The sequence below is a fragment of the Onychostoma macrolepis genome, chromosome 24, assembly GCF_012432095.1.
Source record: "Onychostoma macrolepis isolate SWU-2019 chromosome 24, ASM1243209v1, whole genome shotgun sequence".
In the NCBI taxonomy this organism is placed as follows: Eukaryota; Metazoa; Chordata; class Actinopteri; order Cypriniformes; family Cyprinidae; genus Onychostoma; species Onychostoma macrolepis.
Genome location: NC_081178.1, coordinates 6,175,484 through 6,196,329, shown reverse-complemented (window position 1 = coordinate 6,196,329; position 20,846 = coordinate 6,175,484). Strand labels below are relative to the sequence as shown.

Genomic DNA, 20,846 nt, shown 5'->3' with positions numbered 1-20,846 from the left:
ACTGCATGCTCCTAAAATATAAATGTTAAAGGACATCTGATGTGAAACAAGGAATTTCCCCCTTTTTTATTTCCCAGAAGCTCTCACACACTGACAGGAGTGTGTTATCTCTTTCTGACAGGATGTACCGACGGACCTCCAACATGGTGGGGCTGAGCTATCCACCCAGCGTGATCACGGCCTTGAAGGTAATGGAACGAGCCAATCAGATTCTAGGTTGTGACCTCAAATGCACATGTGCACAAACACACGCACAACCTGGTCACAGCATGAATGCGAAATGTGTGAATGTAACACATTTTGAATGCACAATAGCTTATGTGAGAAACAACAAAGGGGAGATGGCAAAATCAAACCGTCTCCAGGCAAACAGCCCTGTTTAATCAACCGAAGTGCACAATTGATCTTTCCCTCGGCCAGCTGGGTTACCTGGCACACACACACGGTTTAGACAGGACAGAGAGATTTTTTCTCTTTTTTGGATAGTTGTCTAATAGAATGCAGCATATGTGGACAACAGAGATTTATTTTTATCACAAACACACAAAATCATGCACTTGATATATTTAAATGGCTGTGGAAAGAATCTAAATTATGTACTGATGTGAATAAAAAAACATTTAGGGTCAGTAAGAAAGACTGAAAGGATAAAAGAAATTAAAGTTTTTGTTGAGCAAAGAAGCAGTAACTTGATCAAAAGTGACAGTAACGAAATTCATAATGTTACAAAAGATTTCTTTTGAACTTTGTTCATCAAAGAATCCTGAAATAAAGTATCACCGTTTCAACAAAGATATTAAGCAGCACAACTGTTTTCAACATTGATGATAATAAATGCTTCTTCAGCAGCAAATCAGCATATAAGCATGATTTCTGAAGGATCGTGTCACACTATAGACTGGAGTAATGATGCTGAAAATTCAGCTTTGCATCACAGGAATAAATCACAATTTTAAAATAGAAAGCAGGTATTTTAAATTGTAATCATTTTTCACAAAAGTGCTGTTTTTACTGTTTTTGATTAAATAAATGCAGCTTTTGTGTTCATGAGACTTCTGTCCAAAACATAAGAAAAACTTACCAACCTCAAAACTTTTGAATACTAGTGTATTAGGCAAATGCAAAATATGCTGATTTTAATCCTTTTCTCCACATGAAATTGTAGTCCAAATTATACATCCAGCTATCTGCTGTGATTCGATCACGAATGCCATTTCAGAGCTGTTATCAGCCGCATCTATTCTCCTATCAGCTTCTCATTCATTTTTGATTTCAACAATTTGTGGCAGGATGGCTTAGAGTTACTCCCTTTTGTCATTTCAGTCATAAATCTACAATCTTTTAAAATATTCTTTTGTTCTGTTGCCTATTGTGATTCTAAAATTCTGTCTGTCTGCATTAAAAGTGATGGTCAAAGATGTTCTCGTAAGGCTGTGTTTGGAATATCATATCATATCATATCATATCATATCATATCATATTCTACTCTTACTAACCCTTTTACTGTGTCAAATGAACTAGAAGAAGTGCAATATGGTCACTTCAGATGTAAAATTAAAAAAAAAAGAAATTAAATTAAATTAAATTAAATTAAAACAGAACTTTACCTATGTGTTTACCCAAAGCCTGTGTTGTGTTGAGTATATCGAGTTTTTTGAACATACAGTATTTGTAAACATCCAACCCCCATTTAAATTCTATACATGCAACACGGCACAAACCTTTTTCTGAGGTGTGTGGATGAAAGCCAGATGAAGAGAATAATTTGGTGTCCTAGTGTTTAAGCCTCAAGGCTGGTATGACAAAGGGCGAAGGTTCAAACTTTGGAAATGGAATAGAAATCTCCTGCAGTCCCTTATAACTCTTGTGCCCTTGAGTGAGTCAATTTGCTTCTCATTGATTTATGTGCAGGTAAATGTATAAAGTGTCTGCTAGGTGAGAAGGATGAGTAACAGAATACTAATACACATGTTCTAGTTAAACAATTGCAGTAATGTGCTGGCTCTGTCCACCTAATTTTAATAGAAAATTAAGTTAATAAGCAGAAACTAATGACAGCTTCATTTTATAAAAAGAGCTTTTAATCCTTTTGCCTTGTCCAGACCTCATTTATAAAGATGTGTTGAGTCACATGGTTTAATGTTTTTGAAAGAAGCCTCTTATGCAAACCAAAACTGCATTTATGTGATCAAAAATAGAGTTAAAATCAGTAATATTGTGACATATTATTATAGTTTACAGTAACTGTTTTGTGTTTGTTAATATGTTTTAAAATTTAATTTATTTCTGTGATGCAAAGCTGAATTTTCAGCATCATTACTCCAGGCTTTTATTTGAAATATTGAAATATTTTTTGTAGCGTTATAAATGTTTACTGTCATTACTGATAAAATTAATGCATCCTTGTGAAATAATAAAAATAAAAAAAGTCTTACTGACCCTAAACTTTTAAACAAAAAAATAATAAATAAATGATATTAATGTTAATATAATATATTATCAATGTAAATGAATATGTTTACACTTTCATCACTTAAAGTTTGTGTAAGAATATTTTTATGTCACTTTATGCTTCAATTTTAGCATAGGGTTAAATGCACAGATTTTAGAATCAAATCTGATTGTAAGAGTGTTTTATAAATGAGGCAGCAGGTTTGTACTGGATGTCCTGATGGCTTTGCAGCAGGATTTTGACCCCTCTCTCTTGATTTCACAGCAGTCAGTGAATCTGCATATATATATCTCCACATACAGCCTTCAGCTATCGAAAGCTCTCAGCCGTGACTGAGACGGAGTGCAGGACAAATATTCCAATCTGAGGATGTGAATATTTAATGCACCATTTTGCAAATGTTCATTGCAACCAACTAATCAAACCTACATAGAACTTTCTTTGAAAGTGATGAGATGAAATAACGGAGGGTCAAACTTAGAGTGGATGGAGGAGAGAGAGAAAAAAGAACACATAAACCACAGGCGGCCATAACGGAGACCAAATCTCCTGTATTATTACTGATGTTCGTTTCATGACTCAGGATTGAAATCTGCAACTATAGAATCACACATCGTTCATCACAGACCCTGTTTATAAGGGAGGTGAAAGTAATTTATATGTTATAAAAAAAGAAATGAGGCTGGTATTACTACATTATATAAAAGCAGCAATTTTAGCACAGGCTCCAGGACTGTGAACATCTTATCACGTTTATAGGCATCATAAAATAAAGTCTCAGTTGCTCTTTCATAGCTCCGAAGATGCAAAGAGATCTTATTTGTGATTTTTCTTTTCTATTGGAAGTTACGAAAAGCTATACTGAATACACTACTATTCAAAAGTAGTGTCAGAAAGATTTTTTTTTTCTTGAATGAAATTAATACTTTTATTCATTAATAATACATTAATAATGTTACATTTCCATTTTTAAATAAATGCTGTTCAACTTTGCCTTCACAGAAATAAATTACATTTTAAATTATATTCAAATAGAATATTTGTTATTTTAAACTGAAATGTTTTACAATATTAGTATTTTACTATAATATTGGTCAAATAAATGCATAAAAATGACCCCAAACTTTTTGAATGGTAGTATAGATATTTCATGTTGCTATATCGATAATAATGGTAAAGGTGTCTTTTTTGTTGTTGGTCTAGCATGTGGACACGTGGTCATTTGACGTCTTCACACTGAATGATGCCAGCGGAGATCATTCACTCAAATTTATTTTTTATGAACTTCTCACCAGATATGACATAATCAACCGCTTTAAGGTAAGATGCTCTCTCTTTCTTTTTTATTAAAAGTACTGAATTTTAAAATTTACCTTCCAGTGATTTCCTCAGTGATGTCTGTGGATCTGAGAACATCATAATAGGAAAATATAAAGCAATGATATACCTTGTAATATCATTTTTAATGTAATTTTTTAAAGCACTATTTTCCTGTTTTCCATGTACTAATTTTTAACTAACATGAGAAATACTGCCAAATGTATTTTTATATTTACCGACATTTACAAACACTTTTGAAATGGCATTTGCTATGTGTTTGGACTCAACCATCCATCATAATGATATTTGATCATCCTCACTGTATGTCTCCTCAGATCCCTGTTTCTGCTCTGGTGTCTTTTGTGGAGGCCTTGGAGGTGGGCTACAGCAAGCACAGAAACCCTTACCACAACCTAATCCACGCCGCAGACGTCACCCAGACAGTGCATTACCTCCTGCTCAAGACTGGCATGGTTGTAAGTCCATGGTTGTAACCTCCTTCGCAAAAAGTCATGCTCTTGGGGATTTGTGTATGTTTATGTGTGCTCGGGTAAAATAATCATGTACATCGAGTCCCCTTGGTTGTTTATTATTGTTATTTCTACTGAACCGAGCTGGTGAAGTATGTTTTATTAAGCCTGACACTGCACTTGAGGTATTTATTGAGGTTGGGGTTCTTGGAATGGAAGTGGGTGCAACGGTCCGCTCTCGCTTTGCGATGCTGCTCGTATACCAATCAATAGGAAGTTAATCTCCCTCGACGCCTCAAAACACGCTCCCGTCACTCCTGCCGTGGGCTCATTAACCTCTCTGTGATGTGTGGACATCACACTGGCATGCTGACAAATTATTTGCCCCCTAGCATTTACACCACTGATGATTTCTTTTTGTCATTCTGGCACTTTGGTGATTTAGTGTTAATGTAAGATAATGTTATGCACAGAAGAATAAATGTGCCGAAGAATAATGAACTAATATCATTTCATTTCCTTCATGCTTATCTTCAGTTTAGCAGAACGATATTATTTATTATAGAATACGTAATGGGGCTTTACATTTTCTGATAAGGAAGTGTTTTTCATTGAACATGAATGGTGTTTGGAGTGATTTCTTTAGTACATTTTTGCTGCTGAAATTTCCATTTATTGTTTTTCTAGTTTTCCTCACAGTCTGCATGTTAAAATGACTCTTTTGGGCTGGTTCTTTTTAGCGAATCAGAAATATGAAGTGACTAGTGTAGTCTAATTTCTGGATGAACGACTCTTATGAGTTGGTTCTTTTTAGCAAATCAAATAAATACAGAGTATCCAGTGTAGTTTGATTCTTGAACGAATTACTCTTTTGTGCCAGTTCTTTTTAGTGAATGAAAAGTATCCAGGCTGATCAGTGTCGTCTGATTTCTGAACAAATGACTCTTTAGAGCCGGTTCTTTTTGGTGAATCAGATATATACAGGACGAGCAGTCGAGTCTGATTCCGACTCCTATGATGAATAGTTCAAAAAGATGAGTTACTTGTTTGAATCAGTCTCAGATACTGTCCTGTATAATTTACAGCATCAGCAGAGAGAGAATTTCTTTCACTTGTTATCCCAATGGACATTATGACAGCAATAAACCCAAAAGAATTAACCGACTGTATCAAAACACTTGAGTGAAAATGGGATTTTTCTTGCTGCTACAGCATTTCTCTTGTTATCTCACTTCTTCCAGCACTGGTTAACAGAGTTGGAGATCTTTGCTATGCTGTTCGCTGCTGCTGTGCATGATTACGAACATACCGGCACCACCAACAACTTTCACATACAGACCAGGTACTATTGCTATTAAACACCATTATCATCCAGTTCTGCAAACCGAATACATCAATGGCCTTTAACAGAACTAATGTGTGTTTTACAGATCCGACACAGCTATACTATACAATGACCGTGCCGTACAGGAAAACCACCATGTTAGCGCTGCATATCGCCTCCTGCAGGAAGACGATGAAATGAACATCCTTTACAATTTGTCAAAAGATGACTGGAGGTTAGAAACGTGTTGCAAATCCCCTGTTTTATGGAATCTAGAGATTAATAATTAACTAATATGCTGTTAGTTATTAGTATAATATTATATATTGAATCAACCCAAGAACCCTGCACATCATGACTGGTTCTTTATAAGAAGACAGCTCTTTAATGAATCTAACCTGTTTTAAAATCAGCACTGAAAACGTCTCTTTCTCTCAGAGAATTGCGGGCTCTGGTGGTCGAGATGGTCCTGGCCACCGACATGTCCTGTCACTTCCAGCAGATTAAAGCCATGAAGAACTTCCTCCAGCAGCCAGAAGCGTAAGTGCGGTCGCACACATCAGGGTAACCAGGAGGAGGGGCTTTAGCTAATCGCACACTGTTCACGCCAAAACATTTCTGCATCTACAGATATTCATATCCACATAATGAGAGGTTGGACAGAGTGATTATAACAGCTCTGAGGGGCTGAACATCTCTGTCCTCTGCAGGATTGATAAACCCAAGGCCTTATCCCTGATACTGCACACCGCTGACATCAGCCACCCTGCCAAAAACTGGAACATGCACCACCGCTGGACCACCTCACTGCTGGAGGAGTTCTTCAGACAGGTCAGTGTCCAGAGACATTTCAATATCGGCATTAAATCTTATCATAAATATAGAAGCATGGAAATCTCATCAAAGCTATTTCTGGGTCATACATCATATGTCATAAACTCAAAAGAAAGAAATAAGGAATTCTGTATTTTGCCTGAAGAAAACAAAAAGCTTAGTTTTAAGACCATAAAATATATTGGGATTATTATTTTAAATGAAGAATTTCAAAATAATTGATTATTAGCTTGTTTAATACATATACAATAAAGATTAAAGGTTATTTATATAATAGAGGTTATTTAATAATAAATACATTATTTTACAATATTTATTACAGTATTAAATTCTTTGTTAGCATTAGTTAATAAAAATACATTATTCATCATGTTAACCGAGGTAAATTTAATAATATGAACAATTTTAATAATGTGTTAGTAAATGTTGACATTAAGATTAATAAATGCTTTAGAAGTATTTTTATTGTTAGTTTGTAACTATTGTTAAACAAATGGAACCTTATTGTAAATGTTATCAAAACACTGAACACAAATAAATAATCAAATGTAAAAATATTTAAACTATACTGTAAAATATTTATACATATGGTAGTATTTATTATACTTCATGTATGCATGTTTATTTTAACAATAAACAAAAACAAGTTAAATTATTTTATAAATTATCAGAATGAGATTTTTATTTTTATTATTTATTTATTGCATCAAGGTAATACAAATTTGAGAAAATGTACTGTGAAAATGCAAAACAAAAAATATATAATCCTGCAAACAGGCTTCCATTTCCATATGAAAAAGATGATTTCTTATTTTTCCTTTCTGATTTGATTAGAATAAATGCTGAAAAATTTATACATAGACTATAGTAAATGTATGTCAACAGAATAGAATATACAGTTGTTGTCGAGAATATCCTGTTTACTGGCTACCAAACAAGTGCCTCAAACAAATCTCTGATGTGAATTTTATTCGCCAAAAACCTTGCAAATCCATCCTAGCTCTTTCTAGGAAGTGCTCATCACTGCAGCAGCCCAATACCTTGTAAACACAACTCTGCTTCCCAGTGGGCCTATAAAAACCCTGAGCACCCTGGCTCCCGGAAATTGTGTTCACAATCAGACCGCAGATTGAGGTTTTGAGAAAGCTCTTGCTATTTTTGTGAGCAATATGCATCAGGCGGGGCGTGAATGGCCTGTGGGTGTGCTGTCTGAAGCTGAGAGCAGTGTCCTGTAGACGTTTTATGGTTCTTCAATCATACAGTGAGCGTTTTCTCTCTCTCTCTCGGTCTGTTGCTCTCTCACTTCGTCGTCCATATTCCCATTCTGTGGTCATCAGCACTCTGATCTAATCTCAAATTGAGTCTTAATCTTATTTAGCATTCCAAGCCTGTAACGTCCACTGTAAAAATCCCATTAATCTCCTCTAAACATCCATTTCCCGCATTCTAACCTCAACATTTGAATCTCCGCTGCTTCGCTCTATGCCATCAGCTTCTGCATCTCTATGAACTCATTCAGAATTGCTTTCCAGGACGTTTTCTTTCTTGTATGATTGAATAAATAATGAAGTAGAGCTCGGTTTCCTTGCTAAATGAAAACTGATCTAATTCTGATCCAAACACAGTGTGTTTTTAAGAGATGAGTATCTCCTCATAGTGCAAAACCAATTAACTTCCCATTGTCTGATTTGATATCACACCGGTCCCATCTTGGTGTTCCTACAAGAGTGAAATTGAATCTTTGATTTATTGACATGTTTAAGCTAATAAATGATCAGTTCATCACAGGTAAATCACCCCCAGAAATGATAATTGCAATTTCAGGGTTAGGAATGAAATATCGCTCAGCGTTGAGCAGGAAATTAATGGTGACTGTGAAAAGTGCGATTGGCAAAACATCCTGAGGAACGTAATTTGTATACAGGAGTCTGTGTTGTTTAGAGGTCATAGCTGTATTATTCGGCCAAAAGACAATTATAGCAAAGATAATTACAGCTATTGTTTCTCAGGATTATCTCTGATGTTTGCAAATGAAGTGCTATGGACTGATTCAGAGAATAATGAGAATGCAGCTGAGCTGAACACGAGGGATTTCAGTTGTGGTGAAATGAACTGAAACCTAAACCAAAAGCTTTATTTTGTCTGGATTGGTGGTCAGTAACTAGAGAGGTCATAAGATATCTAATTTCTCAGTCTATTACAAAAAGTCAGTATACTACTGTATGTAAAAATTCTGTGAGGTTTAGAGTTAAAAAATTATGGTATCACACTGTTTCAAGGTCACATTATAAAGCGTTTTACTTTGTTTTCATCATTTATTTTTGGTGCTTTTTAAATGTAAATATACCAAAAAGACAACTGTGTTAGTAAAATGAAATATGAGAAATAAGTAAATATCATTTGTGAGCTGCATAATTTTGTTGTGTGTCATTTCCAAATAAACTGCAGCCTTGACAAATTATGCACAAAAAGTGCGAAAACATTATTTAATTGGGCATTTTTAGGATACATGTGGTCCCTAGTGAAAAAAACTAAAATGTATTTGAAATATATTTATTTTGTGCTAAGTATACTACAAATACATTTATACTAAACTGTTATACTTAAAATGTGCTAAATTGCAACAACTAATTTTGTGCTTAATGCACTTTAATTGTGTGGAAATAGTGCTGAAGTCCAACTAAAGATATACTGAAGTATATTTGATTGTGTTAAAATTGAACTATTGCAAGTATACTTCAGGTACACTTTAATTAAATATTGTGCATTTAAAGACAGATATCATACTAATTACATATTAATAGTGATATTAAAACGCATTTTAGGCATAATGTTAAGAAATGTGCATTGTGGATAAAGCATTGCGCATACAGAAATACTCCAAATAGCAACTAAAAAACCTATTTAAGAGTTAGAGGTGAGAAAATGGTCATGAAAAAAAATGGCTTTCTTGTTCAAAAAACAATTACCAGGCAATACAACAGTCTATGATATATGACCCCTTTAACAATCAGAAATCTTTACCTGAAAAGATGCTAATTGGTGTTGGTTCTCGTTTACTTTTTGTTTTAGGGCGATAAGGAGGCAGAGCTTGGACTTTCTTTCTCTCCTTTATGTGATCGCAAGTCTACCATGGTGGCCCAGTCTCAGATCGGTGAGTGATCAAGCTTGTGTGTGAATCAACAGGATATGGTATACCCACGTCTGTGTGTTATGATGCTCATTTCACTTCCCTAACAGGTTTCATTGATTTCATCGTGGAGCCCACCTTCACTGTGCTGACAGACATGATTGAGAAAATCGTGACTCCGATGATCGAAGAAGCCTCACCCTCCGGTCTGGTTGGATTCAGACGGTCCAGGTGAGGACGAATGAATGGGCGGCAACAGTTAAAATATTAAAGCTCTATTCTCAAAGAACTGACCTCGTTCAAAAGTTTGAGGTCATTAAGATTTTTTAATACAAATTAATCAGCATCATGTGACACTTAAGACTGCAGTAATGATGCTGAAAATTCAGCTTTGCAAACAGGTTTTTTAAATTGCAATAATTTATCTGTATTTTGATCAGATAAATGCAACATTGGTGAACATAAGAGACTATTAACTTGACCTTTTGAACAGCTAAAATTGAACATGTAAATTGCGTAAATTAAAACTTTGTGAGCAAATCATTCAAGTCTGTTCTTGTCAGTGAATCAGTCAAAGTGGTTCACAAATCAATCTGAATGAGTAAATATCAATTTGATCTAAATTATTATTTTTTTAAATTCTTATCCAATTATCTTGAACAACTGGAAAAGTCATGGAAATGAATTGGTCAAATATGTGGGAACCTTTTGTTTTAAATATTTCCTTTAATAACCTACTACCGGTACTACCACCATATATTTTTATGAGGTCTTTATGTGTGAACTACCAAACATCCCTGGGTATCAGGTGAGTAACACAATATTTGGACGCACATCCTATATCTAGTCATGGAGACTCTTGGTATCCTTCATCAGCTTGACAACTAATGAAATTATACTTAAAAGTGATGTACTTCCATATAATCTAAAGACAAACATTTACTGGAAGCTAAATAAACGCTCACTCTGTATGTCTATGTGTGTGTTCGTGCAGTCTGAATAACATCCCGTCGGACGGTAAACGCTCTACTGTGAGAAGCACTGGTTCGGAGGGTGGCACTTCCCTGAACTGCTCTGTAAACGCTGTCGATTTTAAGACCTTCAAAATCACCTGGAATGAGGAAGTGCATAAAAACAGAGAAAAATGGAAAGCACAGGCTGCCAAAGGTATAAACGCAAACACATACACATGCACATAATAGAAATCGAGATCCTGTTGCTCATACTAAGGGTTAGGGATTTAAACAAACCCTTAAATATTAATATTTGGCTATTTGGTAACTTATGCTGAACATAAATAAAAGATACATCAAATAGTGATGCACTGGTTAGATAATGGATCCAGGCCATATAAAGACATGAGAGTCTAATGAGCTCTAATGACTTGGGGCAGTAAGCTAAGCCGTAGCAACTGCACAGAACACCCTAGCAACCACACAGAACACCTTATCAATTGTATGGCAATACCCTGGCAATCATTTACAATGCCTTAGTATGCAAGGGCAAGCACCACTCATCGCTTCAGAAACTGTAAAATTCATTCAGAAAATGAAAAAGCTTTCATTCAGAAATATAAATTAATTCAATATGAATAAAAGATTTAAGAGCTCAGGCTTAACAAATAAACAAAAACAAATCTTCAAAACATGAATCTAGATCTCCATTTGGCACAGATTTTGTAGATGAAAAATGTTGTAATATTAAATCACGATTGACTACAGTACATGTGTGGATTGACAGAATGTGACAGCAGATCTCAAAAGGAATGCTTTATCATTTCAAAGAAATGTTTTCTGGCAATAGTGTTAAGCTGCGGTCACATTAGACTTCCTGTTTCATTCATTTCTATTCATACTTGTGCAAATTCTGGAGAGCGGAAATGCAAGAATGTCAAGAGTTTGTTGAACTCTGACCTGTGAATTCAAATAGTGTTCAAACAAAAGAGGATCTGACTTTTTTTCCAAGCAAATTAATACTTATATTGTTTAAAATTTACAGTAGAGACATTTATAGTGTTAAAAGATTTCTGTTTTGAACATACTATTCATCGAAAATACTGAAAAAAATGGTTTCCACAGAAATATTAAGCAGAACAACTGCTTTCAACATTGATAATAAACAGAAATATCAGCATATTAGAATTATTTCTGAAGAACTCAGAAGACTGGAGTAATGATGCTGAAAATTCAGCTTTGCATCACAGGAATAAATTACATTTTAAAATATATTAAAATAGAAAACAGTCATTTTAAATAGTAATAATATTTAACAGTATAGCTGCTTTAATGTATATTTGTGACAGCATTTGTAAGCATAAGAAACTTCTTTCAGAAACATGAAAAATTCTAAACAATTGGTGTATTCAATATTCGAGTAACCCATATTCAATATCCCATACTCGTAATTTTTCTTGCTTAAAGTGACCTCACTTTCACTGTGCCAGTAATGATGAACTGAATTTGTCTGTGTTAGATCTAGAAGAGAAGGCCAAACAAGAAGAGAATGAGGAGAAAGATAATAAAACCGACACAGGCACACAAAGCAATGACAGCAAAGGCGATAGTACTAAAAAAGAAGACAAGATCAACACAGACTCGAGTGTGAAATCTCAAGACAAACAGAAGGAAGACACAAGACAAGAGAAGGATTCAAAGACAGATCGAGAAGCTACAGGCGATAACAAAGAGCCCACAGAGCAACAGCCCAGAGAGGAAGAGGGCAATAAAGACCCAGGGGGGGTTAATGGGGCTCAAACACCAGCGTCCGACGCCAAAGAGCCCGAGACCAGCAGTGACACGGACAACAGCCAGCGAGCGCACAACAGTGAGTGTCAAAGTTTTCAAATCTGTAGATTTAAAAAAAAAATTAGATTTGATCCCGATATTTGGATATCATTCATATTTCTAACAAAATGTGGTGCTTTTTGTGTCTAACTTTTTCCTAAACTATTTCTAATCCTTAACACCTGTACTGACCGATACTTTGGTGTACCTTATGCATGATATCAACTAGTGGTTGACCGATATAAGTTTTGATTGTTATTATTATTAACATTTGTATATAATGTCATTAAATAATGTACATGATGCAAACTAGTGGTAATGGCCAAAGCCAATAATGATATTTATATACTGGCTGGTTGTTAGCAGATGCCAAATAATGCATAAATAATTAAAAATAATATTTAAATATGTAATAATATTGTTTATTATCATTATTGTTATTGCATCATATATTTATTTAATGTCCAAAGAAAAGTAATGAAATTACAGAATTTAAATAACTTGTATATTTTCCAAATTAAATTAATTTTAATATATTTCCTCAAAATTAATTTAAAAAATGAAAGGAAAAAGATTTGTGAACAGAATATGAATATGACAAAGTTATCATACTATGCTAATAAATCAATATTTCAAAATGGCTAGATATGAGCCAGGTCTATCACTACCACTTTTTCTCGCTTACTATTGTATTTGTTGTAACCAAGCACTATCGCAGCCAAACTATTACATGCTGGAAAGAAGGTGGCTTTGTTCGTAAATGTTTTTAGTATACTTGTACAGTAGTACACTCTAATTCTTATGTGTTTTGTAGTGTACAGAGTGGTCCATGTTGTGTAGTCTGCTCTATAGTGTATACTGAACTCTACAATTTACAGTGTGGTGTATAGAGTGCCATGTGTAGCGTTTAATGTCCTCAAGCAAGCATACTAACTACTACTTACTGGTGCTGTACTCTGCAATGTATTGTGATTTGCAAGCGCTGCATGCTGCAGTATGCTGAATTCTGTGGTGTATATGCATTTATGTTCTTGTCAGACATGTTTTACTAGAGCTAGAAAAGAAGGATACAACAAAGTTTACACTTTTCCAGAAAGAACCCAGAGAATAGTACTGTTAAACGGTTAGTGTAGCAGACCAAATGGTTGTTTGTGTTAGAAAAGCACTCGTCTTTTCTTTTTTTTTTGTTTGTCTGTTTGTTTGTTTGCCCTGAGTGGACTCAGTTAGTGACCCATGTCTTATCTGAATGTCAGGGAACGAGGAACTGAACTCGCCTGACAGTGACGACAGTGAAAGCAAGAGATTGGACGGTAACTCCATCATCTCATTTAACTGCTGTTGGCATCACATAGCGGCTGAATGCTAATTTGCATACTAGCAACCTAATTTGCAGCACTGTATCCTAACCAGGCATGACACTCAAAAGAAAAATCACAGCAAATCTGATGTTTTAACCACTGTGGATGGGACTACAGAGATCATCATGACAAAAGTCTAAACTAAGATCGTCTTGATTTTGTCACAGTCAATCAAATTAACATGTAAGAGATTTTCCTGAATTTTTATTGTTTGTTTTACTGTGTTGCACCTGGTTTGGACACAGTGTACAATAGTGACGGCAACATCATAAAACTGCACTCGCGTAATATAGAAAAACAAGCATCTTGGGAGTCATATCAGTCCAAAGAAACACTCAAGGATGCATTCCTCTAAGATCTATTGGAAGTAGTTTGCTATCTGGTCACCTTTGGCATACTTTGTATTAGTATATTATGATTTGGTACACACTCCTTAGCTCATTCTTATTTGGAACAGATAGTATGTAAAATGGGATTCAGTCGCTATCAGCAGGAGAGCTAATTTAGTTTCATTTCCTCTCATCAGGACAATTGGCTGAAAAACCCATGGTGATTTGATTGAACCCCTTCATGCATTTTCTGTCACCTCTGCATTTCGCCCAAAAATGAATCTGTTTACTTGGCCTTGTGTTGTTCCAAACCTGTATGACTTTCTTTCAGGTACAATGTCCTGAACGTTTTTGTCCATATAGTGAATGGGGCTCTTGCTCTTAAAAATGACAAAAAGGAGGTCCAGATAGAAGTAGTCCATATGACTTATATACAATAGTTTTGTTTGACATTTAAATTATGAAATTTAAAATACAAATGAAAAAAAAAACTGAAGTTGAAATGATCCACTAAAAATGCTGCACCCTCATAAACTTGTTTTTCACAAAAATATTTAAATAACTGCATAAGATATTAAAAGTTGTCATACCTTTAATAGAAATGTTTTACTACTTTTTCATATATTTTTACTTGTGCATTAGGTCAAAAAATTCAGAAACTGCAGTATTGTGAAATATTTTACAGTATTGTAAAATAACTGTTTTATATATTTTAAAATATTATATATTTGTGTGATGCAAAGCTTAATTTTCAGCATCGTTACTTAAGTCTTCAGTGTCACATGATCCTTCAGAAATCATTTACATTTACATTTACATTTACATTTATGCATTTAGCAGACGCCTTTTATCCAAAGCGACTTACATTGCATTCAAGTTACAGTTTTTACATTTTATCAGCTCTTGCTTTCCCTGGGAATCAAACCCATGATCTTGGCGTTGCTAGCGCCATGCTCTACTATTTGAGCTACAGGAAAGAAATCACTCTAATATGTGACCCTGGACCACAAAACCAGTCTTAAGTCGCTGGGGTATATTTGTAGCAATAGCCAAAAATACATTGTATGGGTCAAAATGATAGATTTTTCTTTTATGCCAAAAATCATTAGTATATTAAGTAAAGATGATATTCCATGAAGATATTTTGTAAATTTACTACTGTAAATATATCAAAACGTCGTTTTTGATTAGTAATATGTATTGCTAAGAATTCATTTGGACAACTTTAAAGGCAATTTTCTCAATATTTTGATTTTTTTGCACCCTCAGATTCCAGATTTTCAAATAGTTGTATCTCGGCCAAATATTGTCCGATCCTAACAACCCAAACATCAACGGAAAACTTATTTAATCAGCTTTTTTATATATTTCAGATGATATATAAATCTCAATTTCGAAAAATTTACACTTAAGTCTGGTTTTGTGGTCCAGGGTCACATATGCTGATTTGCTACTCAAGGAACATTTCTTATTATTATCAATACAATTCCAGGATTCTTTGATGAATAAAAAGTTCAAAAGCATTAATTTGTTATAGATTATATAAAAATATACAGTGAAACATATATATATATTTTATTCAAGGATATTTTAACTGGAAAATAAGACAAAAAAGTACTTGTTCTGCAGTGTTTTCAAAGATGCCACATCAAGATCCATCAGCACAGATTTAATGTCAAACCTCATTGTTTCCCACATGACCAATAGTCATTGATGTTAAACTGAGCTAATTGCTTCTTTGGTGCTTTTTTGTCAACTTTTTGAGCTTTGACAGCCCCTTCCCAATTCACTTTTCTTCACTTTTCCAATTTCCATTGCACATTTACTTTTATGAAAGAACAGCCATTCTGTACAATTTTGTGTTCCACTAAAGTAAATCATATGGGTTTGGATTGACATGACCAAATTTTCATTCTTAATTGAAGTATACCAAAAAAAATCATTATGAAACCTTCAAAATCACCTGTTCTGAGATGATAAGATGTACTATATACAACTACAAAGATGTTCCATATATGTGTTTAGTATATGTATAAATCACCCTCCATCTGATTCTCAACACGTGGCATGTCGCCTCATTCCCCTGTCAGACATCAGTCAGAGCTGTGGAACAGGAGCTCTAAATGTGCCAAATATCTGCTCTCCTCTGCAGACTCAGAAGACAAGCACAGTAACTGTGGGATCTCCCCCTCTTCACTGGCAGACAGTGCAGCCGCTGCATCTGCACCTGATGCAAACTAACAGCACTCCAAATCCTGTACTATGCTGTCACCTGGTGGTTATTTTTTATTATTCATCTTTTCTTTTTCTTTCATTTTTTGAGGACGTTTCACATTTTAAAATCAGATCTTTCTGTCTCTAATGGAGTTTTTTTTTTTTTATACTTTCTTTGATTCACATCTGACTTCAAGGATTTACTCCAGGTTTTGGTTCAGAGATGCACAAAACCATTAGAGAACTGAGACTTTGCAGCCAAACGGACATTAAAAAAAAGTCATGCATGGTGCCGCGGTGGCTTTTGAAAACTGTTGTCATCAAAGCCACATGCATGAAGATGAAATGTGTCCCGTGTCAAGTCGATGGAGACCAACCCCAGCTGATGTTCTTCCCTCGGGGACAACACGACATCTGCCGACCGCTCAAGCGCCAAACCTGCACAGACAGCGAGCGGAGAACTTCAAAGAACTTCAGTCCCTCAGAGCGCTCATGCAACCAGATCACCTTCACCGGGCCGTCGTTACCACGCGTCCAACGAATGTCTGCAGAACTGCTGTTTGTTTACCTCTTATTCTTATTTGTGTTAGTCGTAAATTTGATGTTGCTGTCGGCCTGTTTTTTTTGTTCTGTGTTGATACTGATACTGTACAGTTTCCATCGTGTGTCTTCTGTACATATGCTTTCAGGAGCTTCTTGATGTCGAACCATGTAGATCGTTAGTTTAACGGCCCATAATCCTTTGCAAGTATCCTTGATACCAATGTCACTTTGATCATAGAAGATATGAATATATCAAAATACAAGTGTCATGATGTAAAATGAGGAATAAATATTTAATTAATAATTATTAATGTAAATTTTTTAACTTTTCACTCAGATTGTTAATACATTTAGTACATTTTTCAAATGAATACATTTTCTTTCATTAAATTGGAAAAATACTAAATTAGCCTCAGATTTTTTAACCCCACTATACATATTAGGAATAATTCATCCAGAAATGAAAATTCACTTAGGCCAATTATGAGTTTGTTTCTTCACGGGAACAGATTTGGAGAAATGTAGCATTACATTACTTGCTCACCAATGGATCCTCTGCAGTGAATGGGTGCCGTCAGAATGAGAGTCCAAACAGCTGATAAAAACATCACAATAATCCACTCCACTCCAGTCCATCAGTTAACATCTTTTGAAGTGAATGTTTGTAAGAATCAAATCCAACATTAAGGCATTTTAACTGTAATTTAATTCTCATTCTGACGGCACCCATTCACTGCAGAGCATCCATTGGGGAACGAGTGATGTAATGCTAAATTTCTCCAAATCTGTTCAGATGACAAAACAAACTCATCTGAGATGGCCTGAGGGTGAGCAAATTTGTTATTTTTTATGTGAACTATTCCTTTAAAATTAATGAATGTACAGTTGCCCTTTTAAATAACAAAATATGTCCGATTTCTATGTTATTATGAGCCAAATCTGGTGGGCCAATTAAACCTCTGCAAACATTGTAAGCTCTTCAAACCCTTAAAATGTAGTAAATGTAATTATTTTGACTTTAGGTTATAGTTTGAATTTTCTTCTATTTTTGTATTTAATGTATATAAAAGATTATATTATTTATGAAGTGTTTATAGGGAAATTTGGTATGAACAATGAACAATATAGATCAATTATAGGAAGGTGTACTATTCATGCTTAATCCAATCTCTGAGAGAGATATGACAGAGATTAAATGGAATCTTATTTTTATTTTTAAATCTGGTAAAAGAAGAAATAGAACGTTTAGAAAGTGTTTCAGCACAAGCATCTTGATCTGTCAGGTGCTTCGTGCTGATATTACACATTAGTTCACTGTCCTAGCGAGGTATTTATGTCCCTGTCTGTGCCACTCATCTTCTCAGAGTATAACGCACCTGTCCATGTGAATCTTTCTGTAAATCAGTTTCATACATAAATTGTAAAATGCAGAAAAAAAAGTAAATACGTAAAAAAAAAGTAAAAAAAAAAAAAAGGCCTCCTTGTAAATAGGCTGTTATAAATAGGCAGCAAAATCCTGTGTAAATGTCTGCTGCCTCAACCAAAGATGATTATAATGTCTGTACATTTATCTGGAGGTCATTGCAAGCCATCATTCATGCATACTTCTTATGAGTCATTGGTTGGAAAGCAAGAAGGAAGCATTGTTGCCTTAAATCTATTATTAATTACAAATCCTTGTGAATTATTCTCTGTTGAATATTTGTGTTCATCATCCTGTTTAGTTGTCCTCTTCTGACTCGGTTCTGAGTCATCACACACATCTTTTTTTCTGTGCTTATGTCAGCGTTTTCTTCATATCTGAGAGACATTGAAGTGATTTCATCATTTTGATTTTACTGGAGAGTTCAGTCAGATGTGAATGTCAGCATGTTGCTCTTCTCAGCTGTGAGGCTGAACTTTGCAAAACTCATTTGATTGGTCAATACTGTGCCATTCTAAAATATTATAAATATAGTAATGATATAATTTTGTTATCTTTTTTTTATTTTGGTCAGTGCCCCTCCCCTCCTATTAAATTTCCACAAGCACAGAGTTGGTGACATTCTGCAAATATCATTTTCTTAATCAGTATTTTCCAGCAAAAAAAAAAAAAAACATTCTTAAAACAAGGCATATATTAAAATAAGAAAAAATGAAAGAATAAAAAGCATATTGTGCAGTTAATTTTATTTTTGTTTTAAGAATGTTTGGATATTTTTTAAATGAAAAACAACACAAATGCTGATAAAGAAACTTTTACATACTAAGTTACACACACTAGCTCTTTGACTATAACTGTGTTTTTAAAATGTCCTGCCTCTCAAATCCTTTTAAGCACATTTAGGCTCAGAATGTGAGATTGTTTAGGTGAAATGCTGTACATTTATAGAATATTGAAGTTGATGAGTAAATATGCCACAGTGAGATTCTGCCTTAATAAGTGTGTTTAGTTCTGCTTTGTAGTATATGTGTTCAGCTCAGTTGAGTACATATATGTGTTTGCCAGGAAACCTCGATGTCAAAACTAAGCTATTTTTATTGTTTTTTTTTGGTTTGAAATCCTCATGTACTGCATATATTCTCCGGCACTCAAACACAGACCAATTTCTGTTAGTAAAATGAAAGGATGCTCTGATCAGCATAAATCATATAGTGCTGTACAGCCATCTGTTGGCTATCTAGTGTACTGCAGTCAAACACATTTCGAGATCCACGCATTGTTTCGTTTACCTTTTTATTACGTCCCAAAGTATAATTTGTCATGAGATTGTTTTAATTTTTTCTACATTAATGTCTGTTGATGCATTCGTTACTTTTTTATTTCAAAAAAAAAAAAAAATCAATCATAGGCAGGTGTGGTCATGTGATCATGCTTGTTTCGATGCTCCTTAATTGCACTTTTGTGACAATAAATCTTTACTCAAAGGGCTCAGATGACGGGTTTGAGTCTTCATTTTGATATATATGGTTTAAAAATGTACAGAAACTGTATTAACAGAATGGTTGTTAAGAATCTGCTCTGTTTTTTCCAGCTCCCTCTCGCCGCAAATACCACCTGGTCAGATACAGTAAGAAACCCAGTTACTGTGCCAACTCCTACTTGCCCTCCCGCCCACAGAAAGAGGACAGCAAACCCACAGACCCCCGTAGCAAGGCCAGACACCTACAGAGCATCTCTCTGAGACGGGGGAGGTGACCCCATCTATAGCACACACACTTCTGTCTGTTCTGCACTGATGATGGAGTTGAGTGATCCTCTTTCAACCCAAAATCAAAAGAAAAAAACAAATGAGAAATTATATTTTGCATGAAGACAATACTTTGACAATTAAGCAGTTTCTCTGAATACAGAAGATAAATAAATGGATAAAATAATAAATAAACAAATGAATTACTTAAAAACAGTAAAAAATACTAAAACAGTAAAAAAAAAGGATTTGTATTTTTATTTATTATTTACAGTTTTATTTACATTTTAATTATATGTATATATATATATATATATATAATTATTTTAGAATTTTGTAAATCTTATTTTCAATTGTGATGCCTATTGCCTTGATACAGTACTTTGTTTTTAATTGTATTCCCATACCATTTTAATTATTATTTTAATCAACATAAATTAAACACATGCTACACTACAACCAATGCTTCCATGATATATGAGTACTTTAAATGTTATATATATATATATATATATATTTATTTATTTTTATTTTTTTTAAACCATAAGAACTGGGGAGGAAAGGCTGCTTGTGCTTAATTTTAATTTTATTTATTTATTTATTTATTTATTTTTGGTCATTCTTATTTTCAGTTGTGATGCACATTCCCTTAATAATGTATGCTTTTAATTGTTCTCATACAAAAAATAGTGTAATACAAAAAAAAAAAAAAAGTAAATCAACATTAAATAAATATTAATGCACCGCAATAAATATTAGCATGAAGTATGAATGTTTCAAAATAATCTGATATGTTTCACTTTATTTTAATTATCATAATGAGAATTAGGCAGCAAAATCGTATTAATTGTGCAACACACATATATATATATATATATATATATATATATATTTATTTATTTATTTATTTTTTGGGTGG

The 20,846-nt window shown here is 34.2% G+C and overlaps 1 protein-coding gene across 6 annotated transcripts in view; it reads left to right on the top strand.

The window, feature by feature from the left end:
• Positions 1–20,777, top strand: part of pde1ca (phosphodiesterase 1C, calmodulin-dependent a) — an 86,455-nt gene extending 65,678 nt beyond the window's left edge. For 3 of the 6 annotated variants that reach the window (XM_058765312.1, XM_058765310.1, XM_058765316.1), the window contains 13 exons: positions 122–188; positions 3,656–3,772; positions 4,108–4,248; positions 5,484–5,584; positions 5,673–5,801; positions 6,005–6,106; positions 6,277–6,397; positions 9,473–9,554; positions 9,641–9,761; positions 10,525–10,697; positions 12,003–12,353; positions 13,567–13,623; positions 19,772–20,777. In XM_058765312.1, coding sequence (XP_058621295.1) covers positions 122–188; positions 3,656–3,772; positions 4,108–4,248; positions 5,484–5,584; positions 5,673–5,801; positions 6,005–6,106; positions 6,277–6,397; positions 9,473–9,554; positions 9,641–9,761; positions 10,525–10,697; positions 12,003–12,353; positions 13,567–13,623; positions 19,772–19,935 — 1,726 coding nt within the window. In that variant the 3' untranslated portion in view covers positions 19,936–20,777. Of the gene's footprint in view, positions 1–121; positions 189–3,655; positions 3,773–4,107; positions 4,249–5,483; positions 5,585–5,672; positions 5,802–6,004; positions 6,107–6,276; positions 6,398–9,472; positions 9,555–9,640; positions 9,762–10,524; positions 10,698–12,002; positions 12,354–13,566; positions 13,624–16,152; positions 16,276–16,411; positions 18,228–19,771 lie in introns of those variants that run through there. The other 3 variants (XM_058765314.1, XM_058765315.1, XM_058765313.1) reach the window with 3 other exon arrangements.
• Positions 20,778–20,846: the final 69 nt, after the last annotated feature.